Genomic DNA, 21,602 nt, shown 5'->3' with positions numbered 1-21,602 from the left:
ATCGTGGTCAAGCTCCACCAATCCTTCGCCCCGAGTCTCAACAGGTTCAGAGCACACCCCCACCCTCTGATCAGCAGGGCATAACTCGTGGAGAAACACCCCTCCATGTCTGATAACCATCTCATAGTAACAATCGAGTCCTGAACTCCATCGAATGTGGAAGGCTTCGCATAATAGAAGTCCCGATACTGAAAACTCCGACTAGCCCCTTTCTTTGCCGTCGTTACAGCCGCTGTAACCGCCGCGGCAGCCGTCTCTGCGAAAGCCGCATATCGCTCACCAAACTACTTCAATCGTAGTGGTCCTGATCGACCCAAACAATTCTAGCGACTCAGCCCGCAACAATGCAGCAACCTCATCACGCAGGATCTCGCGAATCCTCGCATCCCGCTCGCTCGCGCTCGTCCGATCGATAACCGGATAACAAGATAGCCACAAGCATCATCCACTACGAACCATGGTACTCATCCCATGACATCCCTCCTCAACATGCTTTGGTGTATGGTACCTGAACCATAGCACCATTCCTCAACCTGCTCCAATGTATAGCACTCGAACCACAACATCTACCTCAATCTGTTCCGATGTATGGTGCCCTGACCATAACATCACTCTGTATCCGCTCCGATGTATGGTATCCGGACCATAACATCACCCCTCAATCTGTTCCTTAGGACCTTCAGAATGCCCCCTGTATCAAGTATGGGTCCTCTGCTTTCAGTAGTACGGGCCCATACTACCTGCCACATCTACCCATACTTTCCACACGGACCATTCCAGAGTTCCTAAGTAGCTGATAAACCTGCTCTTTCACCAATCTCATCGCGCGTGCTCGCTTTCCAGCGAAATTCTCTACTCTACCAGCGCACTCATCTGGCTAGGTTTACTCCCTAGTCCCTTCCGCCGTCCTCCCACTTCTTTGCTATCAGCTGCTGAAGAGTTCCCAATGATGCCAACCCTCTACCTCCTGAGTATCGTCATACTCACTTGGTAGCTGACTCCCATCATCGATAACTCCACAAAGCACAAAGCAAGCAGCATTCGAGCATTGAAGCATACATAGGACTCCCCATCTGTGGTAGCTCCACCTTCTCGGCTCATCCTCGGAAGTACCTCTGTACCCCGTAGCTTTACCCCTTGTGCGTTCTAACTAGATACCCTCACTCATCACATACACACAAAAGCATAACGCACATATAACAGCAAACCCTAGACTAAGGCATCACAAATCAGGCCACTCTAGTCCTAAGATGTGAAATACCTAGCCTGTCTCTAGCATGCAATAATGTCTCATAAAGTGCATAATAGATATTTCATAATACAAAAGTAAGGGTATTTTGGGAAATCACCGTTTGGCTCTGGCTGATTGTACACACTGCTCTTTCTTGCTTCCTCTTTGAACTCTTATTCACTTTTAGAAAACCATTTATTTGGAAAACTTTTTCTTACTTCCTCAGTTTGAGTCCAGATTTACCCGTAGGCGCGTCCGAATCCCTCAAACCAAGGCTCTGATACCAATTTGTAACACCGTGATTTTCAAAAAATAAAATTTTCATTTAAATAAACAATTTAATATTAAAAACACTTGTTTAAAATCGTATTCACATTCGAATTACAAAACATGGTTTCGTTTTCATTATAATAGAAGACCAGGATCCTCCAAACACAACTCTTTCTTCGGTGTGTACAATCGAACCGTTGCCATTCCGCGTTACTGTAAAAACCTGAAACAACATAACATAAACAACGTAAGCACGAAGCTTAGTGAGTTCCCCAATATACCTTACGCACATACGCCTTCCGGCCCGGATCTTTCGATCCACATATTATCGCCTTCCGGCCCGGATCTTTCGATCCACATAACTTTGCCTTCCGGCCCGGATCTTTCGATCCACATAACTTTGCCTTCCGGCCCGACCTTCCGGTCCATGTGTCTCAGGGGACTTCCGTCCCTTCTGGGTAAACCTTCCGGCCTTACCCACGCCGACCTTCCGGTCCATCACACATCATATCGCCTTCCGGCCCATAACATATATAACACATAATACAAATACTCTAACACATAAAGCACATATATCATATATCATACCTGGCCTCTCTGTCACATAATACCTTGCCTTCCGGCCCATATATAAGCATGTATATCACGCGTAGCAACTAACTTTCCATTCATAGCATATAAACATAACACACAACATACTTGACCTTCCGGTCACACAATCAAACCCTTCCGGGTGAGGTATAGTGAGAAGACTCACCTCGCGGACACTGGAAGATAGCAACTCCTGAAACCTCTTGCACTTGATCCTCCGAGCTACAAGCTCCCTGTCTCATCATATATCTCTTTTTAATACTTCTATCTTCCACGTTAACTGACCCTAAGAAATCACACCAGTCAACTCTGGTCAACAGTCCATTGTCAGCTCGACTGGACTCGGCGAGTTCCCTGGCGACTCGGCGAGTCTGGTCGTCCTTCAGTCCTCTAAGATTCCCCTTCTGCTCGTCGAGTATCCTCTTTGACTCGACGAGTCACTCCTGGAAGAATCGCGGGGCCACCCCGACTCCACTCGTCGAGTCTGAAGAACAACTCGGCGAGTCCCAGTGAATCTTCAAGCTACTCGCCGAGTCTGATCATCCGACTCGGCGAGTCCACGCCATGCAGTCAATCGAACTGCTTCCTGAGATACATATATTCCCGAAAAACACACTAATGGGACTTCTGGACCTCTAATCATCCTATTACCAGGGTATAAACTTTTGTATAACAACATAACAATCCATCTAGACTCCAAATGGGTTTCACAAACCCTAAATCCATGCACACATTCACATAACAGGAAATAATCCGAAAGATTACCTGAATCATGCACTCTCAGTGTCCCCAAGCCTCAAAACGTAATTCCCTTGCTGTCCCATTAGCCATAACCTTCTCCTTCTTGGACCATAACTTCCTCAAATCACCAATGATCTTCAAACCTTGTTCTGGATGCCCACAACCGATTTAGGATCCTTCTCAGTCGGCCAAAAGGCGAACAATGGAGGCATAAGATCCCTTATATACTTCCCAACTGGACGGCTAGGGTTTTCCACTGAACAGCGTCGACTCGCCGAGTCCATACCTGGACTCGTCGAGTCCAGTCGCGAACCCGCGACCAAATCTGCGACCCTACTCGGCGAGTCTGGCTCCAACTCGCCGAGTCTCCCCTTTAAAACACCCCCAAAATGCAATTTAACAATACTTGAGATTTTGGACTGTTACAGAAAGAAGAAGAAGTTGGTGAAGGAGAGTTGTTGAAGTTTAGCTTGAAGATCCGGGTTATCTTCATCATTTGGCACTCATTTGAGGTATAAAGCTCAGAACTTGCCTTGTTAATGCTTAGGTCTTCTCTGTTTGATCTTTTTGGTATTTTTGGTCCCATATATGAGATCTTGTGAGTTATTGTAATTTCTAGAGCTTAGAGTTGCTACTCTAGGTGTTCATTTGGTCCTTGAGTCATAAAGTTGCCATCTTTGAGGCTTTGAATCATCCATGCATGAGTTTGGGTTCATTTTATGGAAGTAGTGTTTGATATTTCGAGATTTGCTTCATTTAGGGCATGCAAAGCCACCAAGTTTACGACTTTATGGTTTAAAACACTTCATATGAATCAGATATGTGATTGGAACCCTAGGTCTTAACGATTTAAGTGCTTTTTGGGTTTATGTCTTAATGCGTGAGTACGCTGAGCGTACAAGCCAGTACGCACAACATACAAGCCATGCAACCTGTACGGTTGAGTATGCCCAGGGTACTCAATGGATTTGGGCTTTACATCTTTTGGGCCTCGGATGGGCTACTTTCTTGGACTTTGTGTCTTGGGCCTTAGTGGGCCATCTGGAATCGAATCTTTGGGCTAGGGAAGCATTATTGGGCTTTAGGCTAAGGCCGCCTATGTGAAGAGATTAGGCCTAATTGGAAATTGGGCCATATGTTGGGCCTTGATGGATTGTTTAAATTTTGGGCCATTGGATTGTGATTTAGGGTTTCATTCTTCGACCAAGTGATGTTAGGGGTAAAATAGTCTTTTTACCCCATGCAAGGATTTTTTGTTAATGATGTAGATCCTAAATGTTAATCCGTTGTTTTTGGAAATTGATAGCTCGGGGAGCTGTAGGACTAGCAATCATGGATCATTCGTTTCATTCAGCTTTTCGAGGTGAGTTTTCCTCACCGGGTTTAGCGGGTCGAAGGCACCAAGGCCGACCCTTGATGATTATGCCGTTATACTTGTTGTCTGTGTGATACTTGTATGTGTTTGTACATGTTTGCTTAAGTGGGCGGGGCCTGTATTATGAGTGTGGACGGGGCCCATATCTCATTAGGCGGGGCTCGTATTGCGAGTGTGGGCGGGGCTCGTTATGCGAGTGTGGGCGGGGCCCGTTATGTGATATGTTTGGTATGCGGTATCTTGGGGAACTCACTAAGATTTGTTCTTATGGATTTTAGCTTGTGTTTCAGGTACTTCCGGTTCCAAGGGGAAGGACTTTAATTGACTGCACCGTACACACCATGGGGATTCCGCATTTGATATTTACTCTGATTTTGATAACACATGATACATTGATTTTGTTGAGTTGTATGGATGATATTTGAAAATACTATTTTATCTATTATAAAAACGAAATTTCTTGGTCCATATTTTTGGATGTTATAAGTTTTAAGGCAACACAATTGATAGAGTAATCACCAATTTTTTTCCATTATACTACCACCATCGACGACAACTGCATCTTCTTTCTCAGTCGTCGACGACAACTCTTCCCCATTGATTTGTCGTTGTACCCTTTCTCGGTCATGGATGGAAGTTGTACTCCATTTCTTAACTATTTTGGTCTGACTTCTACATCAGCAACCACAACAGTTACATTTGGTTTCCTTCACCTGAGATTTTGCATTAACCTTCCTCAAATGCTACCCGCCTCATTTAAGCAATTAGGTTATCAGTACATTCAATTCTCTCTACCTATAGTTAGTATTTTGCCGTTATTTCCTGCCTTTGTTTTTATTTATTTTTTTCGATTTTCTTCGAAATCGGTGACCACTTCATCGTCTTCAAGCACCCTCACATCTCCTGTAACTAGTCAATTAGTTTTTTTTCACTCACTAATGTCTACTTGCAATATAGTTTTAAACTCTCTATTGATGGCTCATAATCTAAACTATGGTGACATATCTCTTTAGACATGTGCAAGGGTGCTAAAGTGCATGGTCATATCACTGGGAAATCCAAACCTCAAGGTGATGATGATGAGGATTGGGAAGCCATTGACTCTTGGATAAAATCATGGTTTTATTCCATTTATGATGCTAACCTTATGTAGGTAATGTCTAGTGACACTTGTATTGCGCAAGACCTTTGGGACAAGCTTGATGAGTTCTTCCTCAATAACAAAATATCCCGAATGCTTCAACTCCAAGAACAATTTCATAACATCTATAAAAGTTCCTCCCCCATTACTGAATTTTGTCATTATGATAGGTTGTCAAACCCAACAAATGATAGGGGTACAAAATAAACTCCAAATACACTATTACTTTGCACTAGAAAGTAGTACAAGGTAAATAGGGTCGATCCACAGAGACACGAGACAAATGATTATACCTCTTTGTGTAAGGTATTTGAGTCAAAAAAAATAGGAGGGATGTTTAATTTGTAATTGTAGATATCAGTACTAACACATACAATTATGAACTTTCTAATTAATTTGATAATAAAATAGTTCTAATCTCGTAGTAAACTCATGTTTCATGCAATTCAATCATGCGATAAAGTTATGTTACAACCTATCTAAGTTGGTACATGAAAATACTAACAAGATCCAGTGTTTTCCAGTCACTAAAGTATTTGATCAAAAGAAGCTCTTTGAACCAAACCAAGCCTTACTAATCTAACCTAAACAAGCTATTAGAATTAGATTGAAAAGCTACATTAGAATTAATACGAATGTTGCTAAAAATGTTCAATATTTCTCATAAGCTCGGAAACATAAAAATATGCAATTGTAGTTTACACCAAAGTTAATCACACTATAGAACTAGTTTGATGCTTGTACTTTACTTTCAATTCATAAAACAATTATAGATTCTATAAAGTGAATAACGAGAATGGTATAACCCTAATTCTAGTGGCCAACATGAACCATGATTAAATCAAACATTAAATTAAAATGAAACTAGAACTTCTATATAGAATCATGAATATAACATCAAATCACATGATTAAAAGCATAAACACAATCGTATTACAAAATCAGAAATGAAAGGCTTTAGCCGGACATGGCTAAAGCTTGAATCCAAACTCTAGAAAGTAGAAATGGCAAGATTAATCTGAATTACAAATGAAATTAAAATGTTTCCAGAATGATGTTCTCAAGTTAATAGCTAAAAACACCGTTAAAAATACCCCTTGGTTGTCTAAAGTGAGAGAGCAAGTGTGAAGTCGTTGAAAAATCCTTAAATAGGTCATAAAAGAGAACTGCCAAAAGGCAGTTATGCATCTGAAATGACATAAAAATTATGGAAGTGAAGTGCACCAACATTTGTCCCAAAAACAAGTAAAATTCATGGACTATTCTGAATTGAAGTGCAAAAGATTGAATTAAACATGCTAAAAAGGTGTATAAAATGCACTTAACACGCTTCTTGAAGAATTTAGCCGCGACTCTTGTGGATTGTGATTCTAACGTCGATGAAATTGAAATTGTAATGCAAATTCTCCAACAAATCCCTCCTTGTTATCATACAATTGTCGATGTGATCACTAATACCAAACCGTTTCCATCGTTCCTTGAAGCTAAGAACATGCTCCTCGTATACGAGTCTCGTGAAGAATTTATTGGTCCATGGGGCGGGGCTTACCATCCCTGTCCCCACCCCTGAATCTGTAACCTCGTCCCCATCCCCGACAAATGCAGGGAATTGAATCCCCTCCCCTTTAAATTTTGAGCTTATCCCCGACCCATTCCCCGAACCATCAACATAATAAATCAACGTATGCAAAAAATAATTTCAAGTTTATTAAGCTATCATAACTTTATTGTGTTTACATTAATAATAAAGCTTAACAACCATCAATACCATGAATGTGATTATACACATACAAAAGAAATTTCAAGTCTTTGGTGCTATTTGTTTCTCTTAAAACTTACTCAACATCATCATTATATGCAACCGTTTATCAAAAGCCTTTGGTTCTCCTAGCTTTTGACCTGAAACGTATAAAAGTTATATAGTTAGAATAAATAATATTTTTACACATGTATGATATAAAAATTGATATAGTTATCAAAAAGTTACCTTGAAGTTCCATCCATAACCACCTTTGGCTACACATTAATGCTCCAACTATTTTCGATTTGAGTGGCTACGCTGTTTTGTCACCTTATTCCAACTCATGCTAGAAAGTGTTCTTAATCATCCGTAGAAATTGGAATGACTAAAACATATATAACCATCTTCTTTACTATAGGAAACTTAGAGCCATTGCACTTCCACCAAAATAAATATGTCAAAACCTTCCTCATTTGGTAACAACTTCGCAGCTAAATAATCATCCAAATCAATTTTTTCAAATCCATCACCCTCAGAAAGCATAGCCAAAAAATCCAACTCCCATGTGATTTGATAAAACTAGAACCCCCTTTATCTAAGACGTTAGAGGCACACTGTCATTTCCAAGAAGATCCTTGTTTGCCATCATGTTTCTTTTTATACTCTTCAAAGAAATTAGTCATTATGTTACTTATTTTCATAACACTTCAAAACTTCATCCAAAATTTTATAAATTATAATTAATAAAATTAATTAGAATAAATACCTCATAATTTGATTTTGTAACTTCCAGTAGTTGACATATATATTATGTGTTGTGATTGCCATGTAACATTTCAAGACATTTCAAGATATGACATCTTTTTATCCTCATATATCCTTATTATATCACCCTTGATTGTATTACGACAAGGACCCTTAAATAAATCTTGCAAAGCTCGTTAGACGTTCCCGAAGCGGCCGACTAGCACCTAATGAGTATTCGGTCTAGGTGGGGGAGTATTCCGGGAGTACTCGGATTGGATAAATTATATGAAATTAGTTTTAGAAAAATTGTATATATAACAAATATAACAAATTTATTAGAATTATAACAAAATAGATGAATGTCAATAAGAATTATACATTTTTTTCTAAAAGAAAGATGAAATTTCTAAGTTTTTCTGATTTTTAATTTTTTTTGACCTATTCCAAATTTCTTCTGATTTTGACTGATTTGGAGCTGATTTTGACCGAGTTTGACCGATTCCGAGTTTTTATTGCCAATTCCTAATTAGGCGCCTCGGCCCCTACCCAATTCCCATTAATCGCCCGCCTAGGCTGAGTTTTGCAACACTAGCTTAAATAAAGCTGAAGACTTTCAGTATGCTTTCGAAAACCATAATGTTCAACAATGGAGAGCGGATAATCATGAATTATAATCATCTTTTCTAATTCATCTCTGGATACTTCAACATCAAAGGCATAATTACTCATATAAGGTTTTACCATCAATAGTTTATGGCCTTGAACTAATATACGTTGCCTAATGTCCCTTGTATCTTTCCTAAGGCGTATCTTGTGATGATCTTTCAAATGTGTTGTTCCATCAGTAGCTCTACCGGTCAGTTTTTTCTTGCAATGTATACACTTCGCCCATTTTCGAACACCATCAACATAAACTGGATCAAAATGGTTCCAAGCAGCCAATTTCAACATTTTTTTGGGATACTGAGTATGATTTTCTATAGGTTCTTGACCTTCTGGTTCATTAATATCTTCATGTTCGTCACTCATGGCTGCTTGTTTATCATTTTCTGAAGTAGCCATCTATAACAAACATAATTTATAAATAATAACATTAATTAAAATAAAAACCCAATGATTCATCTTTGAAAATCACTGTGCAACCGAAACAAAACAAAAAAGTTACTTGAAATCCACTATAAAGCAGTGGGGAGTCGAATTGCCAAACATGTTCGTCGCATGTGCACCACACCAAGGATTGTATGTCTAATTGTGTTTTTGGAATTGCCGATTGAGTATTGGCATATGCTGTTTGCTAAATCGAAATTGGTTCAAACAAAATTGGGCCTACTGAAAGTCTATATACGCATAAAAGAAATTCAAATCTGGACTTGGGCTACTTCAAATATCTACGTAATATGTGGGTATAATATAAACGGGGACAAGGCGGGTTGGGGAATAAGAAAACCGGCCTCGGCCCCATCCCCAATTTTTGCCATACGGGGATCCCAGGCCCATACCCGATGTCCGCTTTAGCAGGGAATACCCATCCTCGATCGAGGCGGGGTGACCGGGTTCCCCAACGGGTCGGATTAAATTGCCATGCCTACCGATGATGTCACTCTTACATCTTCCACATCTACTAATGGAAAATCAAGAAATAAATTTAATACGGTAAAAATAGTAGGCGAGATTTGCTTCCAGGGATAATTCTAGTATGATGAATATTGTGGAAAACCCGTAAATTAGGGTTTCATATATTGACTTCTATATATAGATACAAATTACATAAGGGTCCTTAGAAGATATAAAATATGACTATTTAACTATTTAACAATGTTCTGAAAAGCTCGCGATGGCTTTGCAATGATGCACCATGCTCCAAGGCTTGTACTTAACATCAAATTTTAACAAAATGCCGCCTGAAGTCATATATGTATATAAAAATGAATGATAACACTATTGGGTTAATCGTTTATCGGGTCACACGTACGGGTCATTGGATCACAGTTCAATATAGTTTTATTTATGGGTCAATGGGTCATGATCCTGTAGCTCACGGGTATTGGTAACTAATGGAGGATATCCACAAATAATAAACATGGAAAATAAGAAAGGTTTACTTGTTCAAAAGCAAGACCGATTTCATGAGGGGTTTTATCCCATATCTAGCTTTACTTTAGGAGTAAGTTGTGAAACATGATTATGATCTATTAATTAGATTAGATAGCATAGTTAGAGTAGTATATATAGCAGTAGCTTTTCTTGCATTAGTTGTAACTTTGTTTATTGAATATAAAGAACAAGTTTTGTTCACATACATTCGTGAGTAGTGTGTGTTGTGTGTGTGTTTTTAAAGGGCCTGTACCAACAAGCACAAAATACATATAAAAATATTAGTTATATACAAAATTGTCACCTTAAGTTACGTCTTACTAACGACGTGGCTCGCCATGGCTCGTAAAAACTTGAAGTTTGACATTGCCGCCAAAGCCACGCCTAATGTTATTTAGAACCTTGCTAATTAACAAGAACTAGCAATGGCATCTGAGGGTAAACTATGCTTTATACCTGGGTTCACGATGGTTTAAAGAGTTTGCCATGAATCAAAAATATTCATGATAGTTAGCAATGGCAAACTATGGTTCGACTGGTACATACAGTTTTAGTTTAACACGATGAACCATTTTGAGTCATAAATATTATGAAACTCGAACCAATCATCAATAGAAATACTAAAAAGTTTATTATTTAGTAAAACTATGCTATTTATACAATGAAAAGGAAGCCAGTTATCAACAAATAACAAACCAAAACTGCCTAATCAACTTTGGGGACTTGTGCGCCACTTGGATACTGATATGGCATAGGTGGAAAAACACATTTTGCATATATATATTACTATAATCAATCTTCACGTTGTGAACATTCTATTGTGATTGAAGATGATTCTTTCTGTGTACTTCTATACCCATTTAAAGATGCAATATCTCTGTTGCTTCGAAGTGAACTTTCCTGTCTGAGCCTTTTCTTGGAACGGGTATTAACCAAATCTTCTTTTTCATCAATAAATGAAATGAACGTTTGTAGGCGTCCTGGTGTTGTTCCAGGTGACTCAATAGGATCTTGCTTGTGTTTAGTGTATTTGTATATGACGAGCAATAAGTATGCTAAAAGTGCAAGAAAACAAGCTAATCCAATTATTATGAATAGGCCTTTGAACCTCTTTAGCTTGAGCCTGTCTACTGAAAACTCTGTTCCTTGTGAATTGCAAGCACTTTCCCTTAGCCACTTCTTGTGGATGTTTTCTAACTCTCCGGTTTCTGATAGTTTGAGAATCGCATTTGACATATCCATTGCAAGAGGAGAGTCTCGCTGAAAGGCCTACAAGACATCATGAACCCGAAATAGTCAACTACTGTCGGTTTGACTATGGAAGTTAAACACATAAAAAGTAATGAGTTCAAGTCAAATTACATAATACAGAGGTTATTTGTTATATAGTATAATGTTTTAGCAAAATAATTTCAGTGGAAAATCAAAAACTTCCTATCAAATATAAAGTTTAGAAATCTCTCAATACCTTCCTCAAAAAATCTGATTTGGGCAGATTCCTCCCCTAACTAACGAAGAGATCTTGGCTTAATTGTCACATATGAAATTGAACATAGTTTTTCAAAGAAATAGCCAACTTGTTGATCTAATTTGATTATAGAAATCAAAAATAGAATAAAGAAAAATCCTAGAAATAACAATGTACTTTCAATAAATTGTTTACTATAGTATCGTGCTTTTGTTTTATTTTTCCTATTAGAGCATTGTATATGAAAATTTTACCCAATTATAAGCCATCTCATTCAATGAAAAAGTGATTTTCATTGTTATAATTAGATTGATTTTTCAAATTATAATGTCCTAAAAAAAATACAATGAAAGTAGAATGCTATAAAAGGATAGAGTTTTCATAGTACCATGCCTTAATAAAAAAAAATGGAAGTACAATGTTGTAATAGAAAGAAATGAAAGTAGGAGGTTGTAATAGAAACATTTATGATTTGAATCTAATATTGGTCAAAATAGACGCTATTGGGTATGAAGTTCAATGTTTTCGCAAACCTTTTGTGGAAAATAAGGAAGTTTGTATGAAATTTGAAGTTTAAAAATGATCCGGTTTGACTATATAAGTCAAACATAACACGAAAATGAGTACTTCACTTACAAATCCCCATCCAGTTCTGGTGAAATCTTGACCAACAATTCTGAATTGGCAACGGGTCGAAAGGAAAAGTTCAATGTATGGACGCTCATCAACAATTGCAACAACACCACCATTGTCAGGACCATCGTTTAGGGCTTTTTCATAGTCTTCCGGCAAGTTAAGAGGAACAAGTCTACTTTCCGAAATGCCAATTTCTTCAATCAAATAGTTTCGGACAAACGAACTTTGCTTAATTTTAAACTGTCGATCCCTTCAATAGGCGAAGATAATTTTTGAATGGTCAAGATTGAGGTGAGACTTGCGGTATAACTCGAGCTTATTATCAGAACCACGAACAACCATATTATTAATACGAAACGACCTAGACCACTCATCAAGTTTTGTTCTGCATCAACAATGGTTAAGTTTAAGTAAATCTTCAACATAAGGAATATGTGTGTGTGTATAATATAGCATGTAGAGTATAACTTACTGTGGGAGAAAAATAGGGTAGAAAAGCTAAACCTGCATGGAACCAAACACAAACCTTTAGTGACAAGATAAAAACAAATAATCATCATAATGGATGCTAACTCTCTTGAATAAAGATACAAAACTTAATTGCATTAGTTGTGAGCTACTTCTTTTGTGTTGTGTGGTAGATCAGTGGGTATGCCTCTTGATGTTTCCAGATTTGGTAGTTTTTATATTTTTGCATTATAAATAGTTTGTTTCCCTTAATTTGTTTTCTGTCATAACAGTTGAATAGATGCAGATTCAATCTTCTTCTATTTTTAACTCCCCTAGCTGTTTTCACATCCTTTCACACACACACACACACACACACACACACACTTACCATAAGGTTGTGACAACCTGTTGTCTAGGAGTACCACGAAATTCATCGTTTTGGCGATGTTCTAGAATCCAAACAACTGCTCCCACTACTAGAAAAAAGATCCCAATTACACACCACAACTCAGCAGTAAATGGCCTGAAAAAATCCCAAGTCCCAGAGCTTAGCCTCCTGACTGGTGCCACCACAACTAGGCCAGACTCGATAAATGGTTGTGTAAAATCTGCCAAAAGTGTCCGGTTAGTGATGATCGCAATGTCTCCCACTGCAGCGTCATAGACCTGCAGTAATTCCCAAAAAGACTCTAAAAATTTAACTTTGTTTCAACAGAAAAGATTGAAATAGTTAGAAAGGAATACTCACACCAGCGTTTACTAAGCTCACTAGATCAGTGTAATCCGGGTTGTTATGACCATCTCCATACGTATAGATCTTATATGGGAAAGGATATGGAAGCACGTTTACTGCAGAAATAAACGCATCCACACTGTATCCTACATACATATCAGTCCCTTTAACTTCCTCCACTAGGTCCTGAAAGCTGACACGAGTTGGAACCCCGATTTTCAACTCTTTTCCATTCTTTGGGAGAACCCATCCACGAGGTTTTTTAATGGTTTCACCCGGCCAAATTACACCAGACAATAGCTCAGATGAACTAGATAGGTTTGAAAGGTTTGAGTTGAGTGTTTCTGGAGGAGAAGTTGACAAACGTGAGGAGTTTGACCAATACCCAACTGTTTTAAAGCCCGTATCCATCACATTAAGAACTTCAAATGTCGGAAAAACGAGGTTTTTATCAGAAGTGAACTCGATCGGTCCCGTTGTTCCGTTCATTTTGACTTGTAAGATGTTCTCAAGCAAGACTTTCCCTCCATTAAAAACACTAAAAGAATCAAGATTCAATAATCTGCCTTGTGAGTCCTTCATTTCGGGACCTTTTGAGAAGGAAATGTTTCCACCTTGATGAAAGAAATCATCAAGAGCACGAGCAAGCAGCCAAATAGTGTCATATGCATACAGAGTATAAGTACTCAAGCCCATTTTGGTCAAGTTTTCCCACTCCATTATGAACTCGCTTTTAATTTCTGAATCTTTTATGTATGATTGCAGTGTAATAACTCCTTGCATAGAAGCAATTGATCGTGTAGGGAGTGAGGAGCTTATGTCTATGATGGTAGAAAGCCAATCCGTTGTGATCCAAACGTACCCACTTTCCATCATACTAAGATCTTGAGCAACATCAAGTATGTTTAATCCGCATTTGGTGCTAGTATGGACAACAATAACTCTTGGTTCCATGGAAGAAACTTGAAGTAAAACATCTTGTATATCTCCACGTGTTGCATCGGGATTGATAGCTGCCTTGTGGGAGATCTTAGACCTCTTAGAAGCTAATTGATCTGCCAATGAACTTATTCCATTCCTCCCATGATCATCGTCTATGTAAATCGCTACCACTTGTCTCCATTCATAGTACTCAATTATGTCTGCTATGGCAGCCATTTGGAAAAGATCACTGTGAGTTGATCGGACAAAGAAAGGAAATTGAAGCGAGGATAATGTAGGGTCTGTGGCTGTGAATGAAACTAGGGGGATTTGGAGCTCTTTCACTACATAGGAGATTGTATGAGTTAGGGACGATGATTCTGGACCTATTAATGCCACACTTTCACTCTCCATGAAATGCAAAGCTGTTGCAACAAAGGGACTTAGAGGTCATAAGATCATAATCTTATAAGGAATAACAAAAAATGTGAAACCTATTGAAATAATAAGATAAATTTAGGATTATTTATGTTTATTAGTGTTATTTATGTTTATTAGTGTTAATACAGTGGCAAAGTGCTTTCCTACTCATTAGCTTTGGTGGTTTGGGTTTGTACTTGGTAGCAGAGGCTACCTTATATGCATTTGTTGCCTCAAAGACCCAATCTTGGGTGTTACAAGACCATATCTTATAGGATAGTGGCATATGCATTATGGATTCTGATTATGCTTGTGCATTGGCTTCTCTTCGTAACAAGCTTCCAAGCATTGACTTTAGCAGTTTCACTAATAAGGACACTGCCCCCTCTAAATCCCAACAAACACTGACGAGTGCCCCTTTTAGTAAAATTGTCCCAAATATGAAAGTGCATTTCGACATGTCAGTTCGGCAGAAAGTTTGCTAGTGTTTATGAGCACCATATGCTCAAGATTTTCTTCTAGTTATCCCTATAGATGGGCTTGGCCAACATATCGTCTCTTGTGGAGTATTGTACTATCCTTAAATATCGGCCATGATCCCAACATTTCCTGCTGACGAGATATGTTTGGTTTGCCATAAGGCATGTTTGAAATCTTTTGGAGAGCATAAAGAACTCCCGGTGTTCAAATACTGACAGATATGGTTAGGGATGTTTTGTTTGACATATTTAAGTGTGTCAGGGTTTCTGCCAAGAAAGAGGCACCTATGAATTTCTTGACTGACCTGAAATAAGGGATTCCAATCCTTAGATCGGTTGATGTATTGGTTTTTGGATAGGTTAGAGGGAGACACACTTGTGTTGACTTTACAGGGGTATCCCCCTCTCGTCGGCTTGAGGCATGGGGGTTTCAAGGTAAGGCAAACAACTTTCAAAGTTGTTACATGCAATGTCACAAAACATGAGAAATCGTGCATGTAAAATCAACATGTGTTTATACCATTCGCCTTTGATACGTTTGGTTTCCTATCGCCAAATGTGGTGGAGCTTCTTAATAGAGTACAACGGATCATGCATATCAATGTTATATACCCTAGATCTATAGATATAGTCTTCAAAAGAATTTGTATTTATCATTAAAAAAGGTTTAGTAGCTTGTTGCTCGTTTTCCTTCTCACTCATTGTATTGTGATCACTAGATATTTATAATGAAATATACCCATATATCTTATTTATCTTAACAATAAGATAAAAGGGTGTGATGGTTAAGGCTTAAGAGTCATATCGATTTAGTTTCTATATATACATATGTGAACAGATGTAAAATATTGTTCTTGGTGTTGATAATAAAAGTGTTTGTATTAGAATACAAGAACGACCTTCACTTCTCCTTCTTCATGTGTGTACATAAACATTTTGTTGTTTTTCTGATTTGTATCCAACAAAACACTCTAGGGTTATGTTAAATATTTTTTATTTACAGAGTTTGTTTAGTTTATCTTGGTATCTGTTAGCACAATAGTAATAGTGTGTTGGGCTTAATTTGTAATGGGCTTCTTAGCCCACTTAGATTGTGTTTAGTTACGGAAAAATAGTTTACATTTTTCGTTTTTCTTTTTCCCTTTTCAGTTATTGTGTTCCGTTTTCACTTTTCATTGGAAAATTTAGAAAACACATTTAGTTAAAACTTATTTATTTTTCATTTTCAGTTTTAGAAAACTAGAAAACGTGTTTAGATATGTATTTTTCTATCGGTTTTCATTTTTAGAAAATGGTAGTAGTGGTGATGGCGACAAAAATTGTGGCAGTAGTGGTGATGGCGACGGCGGTGGTGTTGGTGCTGGTGATGGGTAATGGTGGTGGTTATGTTGATGGTATGTCGGTGATTGTGGTAGCGGTGTTGGGTGTGTGTGTGTGCATGTGTGTGTTTGTAGGGGTGTGGGTGGGTGTGGGTGTGTGTGTGTGTGTTTGGGGGCTGTATGTTTGTAGGGGTGTGGATGTGGTTAAGGGTGGGGGTGGTGTGAGTATGTATGTGTCTATGTTTGTAGCGATGTGTGTGTGTTTGTAAGGGTGTGTGTTTGTGGGTTGGGGTAGGGTAGGCTTGGGAGTGGGTGGGTGTTGGTAGGTAGGGGTGTGGTGGGTTAGGGGTGTTAAGGTGGGGGTAGATAGAGGTGGATGGGGTAGGAGTGGGTATGTGTTTATATTTTAGAAGAATTTTGGAATTAGAAAAATGTGGAAAATAATGATTATCGGTTTTCCAAAAATTTCCAACTTCTTTTTAATTTTAGAGAACGGAAAATTTTCATTTTCATTTTCCGTGAAAATTTTAGAAAAATAAACAAACTAAACACGTTTTCAAAATTCTCATTTTTCTTGAATTTTTTTTCTAGAAAACAACCAATTTTTCTACAACTAAACGCAACCTTAGCTTTCCAGCCCAATTAGCATAATAGTAATAGTGTGTTGAAATATTGTTTTATTTATAGTTGAAATATTGTTTTATTTATAGTTGTCTTTCTTTTCTTTTCTTTGTAGATACATTTTTATAGTTGTCTTTCTTTTCTTTTCTTTATAGATACATTTTTCTCAATAATAACAATATTGTGTTGAAATATTGTTTTATTTATAGTTGTCTTTCTTTTCTTTTCTTTGTAGATACATTTTTCTCAATAACGAAACCCTAGCCACGTTGGGTTCTTTTTTTCATTAGTTTACATAGTATCAGAGTTCTATTTGACCCTTCTCGCGACAAAAATACATTGGGAGTTTTTGGAGCATCTTTGGAGTTTTGGAGCACCTTTGGAATTTTGAAACAACTTTGGAGTTTTGGTGCTCCTTTAGAATTTTCACCACAAGAAACCATGGCTTTAGCGGCGACACAATTACCAGCGACACAAGCTTTTAGCGGCGACAAATGGTAGAGTCGCCGCTAAAAACCTGTGTTGCCGATAATTGTGTCGACGCTAAAGGCTTTTCATCCGAATCCGCGTTATCCCTTTCTTATACACCTCAGTCGTTCGATCGAGTATCTAACAAACGGTTGGGGCCTTTTATCTGGACAAAACCAATACCAACGACATTTTTTCGCCACTAAAAGTCGAAAACGTCGCCGCTAATAGTGGTATAAAAAAAAGACGTGGTACCCTTCCCTCTAGATAGTCGTCGTTGTTAACGTTTGTCGTCGGTAAGGCCTTCATTGTCGCCGCTAAAAGCATGCGCAGATAAAAAGAAAAAAAAAACCGACGCATTCTGCTCTTTTGCTTCCTGTGTTCGATCAAAACGCCTTTTGTTCCTTCTTGCCCCATTTTTTGCGATGATTCCAACAAGAAATCTCCCCACATTGTGATATTAGGGATGAAAGGTGTTTAGGGCTTCAATTAAACGGGTTAACTCACGAAAACAACAAATTTCTAGTTCCATCTCGGGTATAAAGGTAACTTGAAGTTCTTATATCTCTTTTTCTTTCTCTTTTAACATCAATTTATAGCTCCATTTGATGATTAATTGCAAATTATTTTTCAATTTTAGTGGTTTTGGTCGTTTTGTCTTTGGGTTTACTGTACCGGCCGTGTGAGAGTATTTTCCGTTGAAGACCAATTTCTCCGGCGACATTTTCGTTGATTTTCGCCACTATAGGTTCTATTTACTTCAATTTATTGTGATATTTGAGTTTAATTGCAAGCTATGTGTAGTTGTATCAATTATGTGAAAATTTCCATATGTATGTATATTTGATATTTGTATGAATCTATGTAAATTTGATGTATATATGTCATTGTATGTATGTTTGATGTATATGTGGTATATGAGTATTTGGTAGAAGTATGATGTTATTATCTATATATATGAAATTATATGTATTTGTTATAAGTAGGATGTTATTATGTGTGTATGTGAATGTATGTATGTTTGTTGTATATGTGGTATATGAATGTGAAATTTGTGTATTTCGTATAAGTAGAATGTTATTATCTATATATGTGAAAGTATGTGTATTTGGTCTAAGTAGGATGTTATTATGTGTGTATGTGAATGTATTTGTATTTGGTGCATATGTGGTATATGTATGTGAAAGTATGTGAATTCCATGCTCTTACCTATTATGTGAAAGTATGTGGTTTTGGTATAAGTAGGATGCTATAACTGAAAAAAATAAAAATAAATTATTGTTATAATTGGAAAAAAAAAAACACAAAAAATGTTATAAAATTGTTTAAAAACTTATATACGAATACTAGAAAGTTTCTAGTTTATTCCCAAACTAACTACAAATTAACCAATAAGTTCTATAGTTAACTTATAATCTTCAACTTAACTCATAATGTTATATTTCTATAGTTTCATATTTATATTTTCATGTCTTTTTTAGTTTTTAAATTTCTTATTTGCAACGTATTTATACAATGCTATATATATATATATATATATATATATATATATATATATATATATATATATATATATATATATATATATATATATATATCGACGGTAAAAAGGAGCAACACCACAACATAATATAATTGTTTAAAGTAAAATACTTGTTAGAATTGTAAACTTTTTGTTATTTTATGTAATTACCGGCGACACTTTTACCGGCAACCAAATTGTTGATTAAAAAAAATTAGAAAATGAAAATTGTTATTACCGATGACACTATTACCGGCGACTTTACTCTTTAGCGGCAACATAAGCATTGCGGCGACTCCACATTTTACCGGGGACACAATCATTAGTGGCGACAAATTGATTAATAGTGACGGAACAGTTGCAACGACTTAATACCGTCGACTTGTCGCCTCGTGACCCTTTAGCGGTGACTTTTGTCGCCGCTAATTGCCTTTTTCCTTGTAGTGTTTGGAGAACCTTTGGAGTTTTTTGGAGCACTTTTTTGAAGTTTTGGAGCATGTTTGAAGTTTTGGAGCTCATTCAAGGCGGAGTCTACTTAGAGCCTAGGCGGATCGCATGACCCGCCTAACTTTAAATGTGTACAATGAATTATATGTATAAAAAAAATTAGGACATACTTTAAATTTGAACAACCTACCTTAATATGTTTGGCTAAAAAATGAATGAAAAAAGATGTATGAGTATAGAAGGTAGAAGGCATATCATTTATAAGGGCTCCCACATCGACTCCAAAAAAAAGTTATGATGTTTCAATTATAAATAGATGTTTATTCTTTCACACTTCTACACCATAAGCTTGTTGAGGCCTAGTTCAAAAATGTCACGACTCAAGAGATCACAACCGATATCTGGAAGTGAGATTCTGACGTTGTCTTCATTTGCTTCATACTGGAAACTGGATATTTGATTGTGGGACTTACCTTTGGAGTAAAGGTGGAGTTCTGTAGATTTGTTGACTCAAAATTACATTTCAACGAACAAAGTTCCCATTGTTTAGAATAGATGGGATAAAATTATCAAAGTGCCTTTATGTTTGACTAATTGATATTAAATGCATCAGATAACCTCTCCAATTTTCAGTTACAAATTCTTTATTCTGTTTTCTTCTTTCCTAGCATACGTTTACAAAATGTGAATTAGATAAATTTATTTTACCCATATTGTTCAAGAGTTTCTTCTAAATTTCTTCTTTAGTTAATGATTTACTTTCTTTGTTACAACACTATGCCTAGAAAGATATCATGATATATTTATCACTAGACAAATATTCCTGTTTGGATACTTTTTATACTACACAGAAAAAGTAATGAAAAGAAGACACCATAATATATTTATCATAGTAAGCAAATGTTTAGAAGACATACCTTCCATAATACTCACCAAGCCACTAGAATTTGAGTCATGAATGGTTAGTTCTAGCTTGGTTCCATTAAGAACCGTTGGATCAGAATTCACATCTTCTACTGCAGCCTCCAATGCAATTTTCGCAGCTTTGCCTATGATCGAATCGAAGGTCAAAATCGACCCAATTTTTACAACTTCTGGTCTTGAAGGAAAACTAGCATTCCTCAGCTTCTTGGATCCAGGAATCTGAAAGAATAAAAACCTGGGTTTTGCATAATGATAACAAAAATAATTCATTTTCTATGTAGCCAAAAAAGGTTTCAATTATGTACATGAGCTTGGACGCAGTGCCACTTCTCCTCAATGAAACATCCATTGAAGAAAACCACCACCACCAACAACAATAACAAACCCCAAACTTGATTCACAGCCATATCTCTTCAAAATTCTATTTCCACACACCTTGTCATTGAAAACAACACCCTGATAAACACAGTTTACCGATTTCCAAATTGATCAAAACCTTAATAATAATAAAAAGTAACTAATGTAGTAGTAGCAGTATTAGTGCTCAACTGAGAGACAACAAAAGTTGTTTGTTGAAATGTGGATTCAATAAAACCCGTCAAATATCTACTGACCAGCATTAAAAGATGATAGAACATCAGAGTATTTAATACCCATCTACTAAATTATGCTCAACTCACATATGAAAAGGGGGATTTTAAAGAACAAAAGAGCAAATTGATTATGAACTAGAAAAATCAACCATGAAAGCTCCTAAATGTCAAAAACCTCAGAGCTTTCTACAGAGAAACATCCATGAGAGAGAGAGAGAGAGAGAGAGAGAGAGAGAGTTACAGAGAAATGTAAGCAGGCATCAAAGAAGAGCAGACAAAGTAGTGATAGAAGTCTCTTGCACAAGGGAAGAAGCAGTTAGTAGAAATATGGGTAGTATGTCTGATATGCTCTATATTCTAGGTGAAACCATACATGTTCTAAGAATTCAACATACTACTAATGGGGAGATCTGTCAAACTTTGCCCAAAAATCTTTAATATTGAAATATGTTTGATATCACTGTGACATTTTAGTTTTTGACAGATATTATGAATTAAAATACTGATTGAAGATAAAATATAGCCCAAGGTTAATTATTTTGTTTATTTTAAATTGTATAAGATTCATTTTAGATAAGTAAAAAGAATCATACCTTATGTATTTTGCTTACATCATTAAGATCGAAGATAATGCTAATCAGGAATACTTTATATTAATTATTGTTTATAC

The 21,602-nt window shown here is 37.0% G+C and overlaps 1 protein-coding gene and 1 pseudogene across 1 annotated transcript; both read right to left on the bottom strand.

Annotated features, from left to right (window-relative positions):
- Positions 1-8,425: 8,425 nt before the first annotated feature.
- LOC111918989 (zinc finger BED domain-containing protein RICESLEEPER 4-like) lies at positions 8,426-8,899 on the bottom strand. Its single transcript, XM_023914599.1, has one exon. It carries the CDS (start codon positions 8,897-8,899, stop codon positions 8,426-8,428), a length of 474 nt encoding a protein of 157 aa, XP_023770367.1.
- Positions 8,900-10,532: 1,633 nt separating this feature from the next.
- Positions 10,533-21,382, bottom strand: LOC111918994 (glutamate receptor 3.6-like; annotated as a pseudogene).
- Positions 21,383-21,602: the final 220 nt, after the last annotated feature.

The sequence above is a fragment of the Lactuca sativa genome, chromosome 8, assembly GCF_002870075.4.
Source record: "Lactuca sativa cultivar Salinas chromosome 8, Lsat_Salinas_v11, whole genome shotgun sequence".
Lineage (NCBI taxonomy): Eukaryota > Viridiplantae > Streptophyta > Magnoliopsida > Asterales > Asteraceae > Lactuca > Lactuca sativa.
Note: the sequence above shows the minus strand (reverse complement) of the source record. Positions and strands in the feature narration are given on the sequence as shown.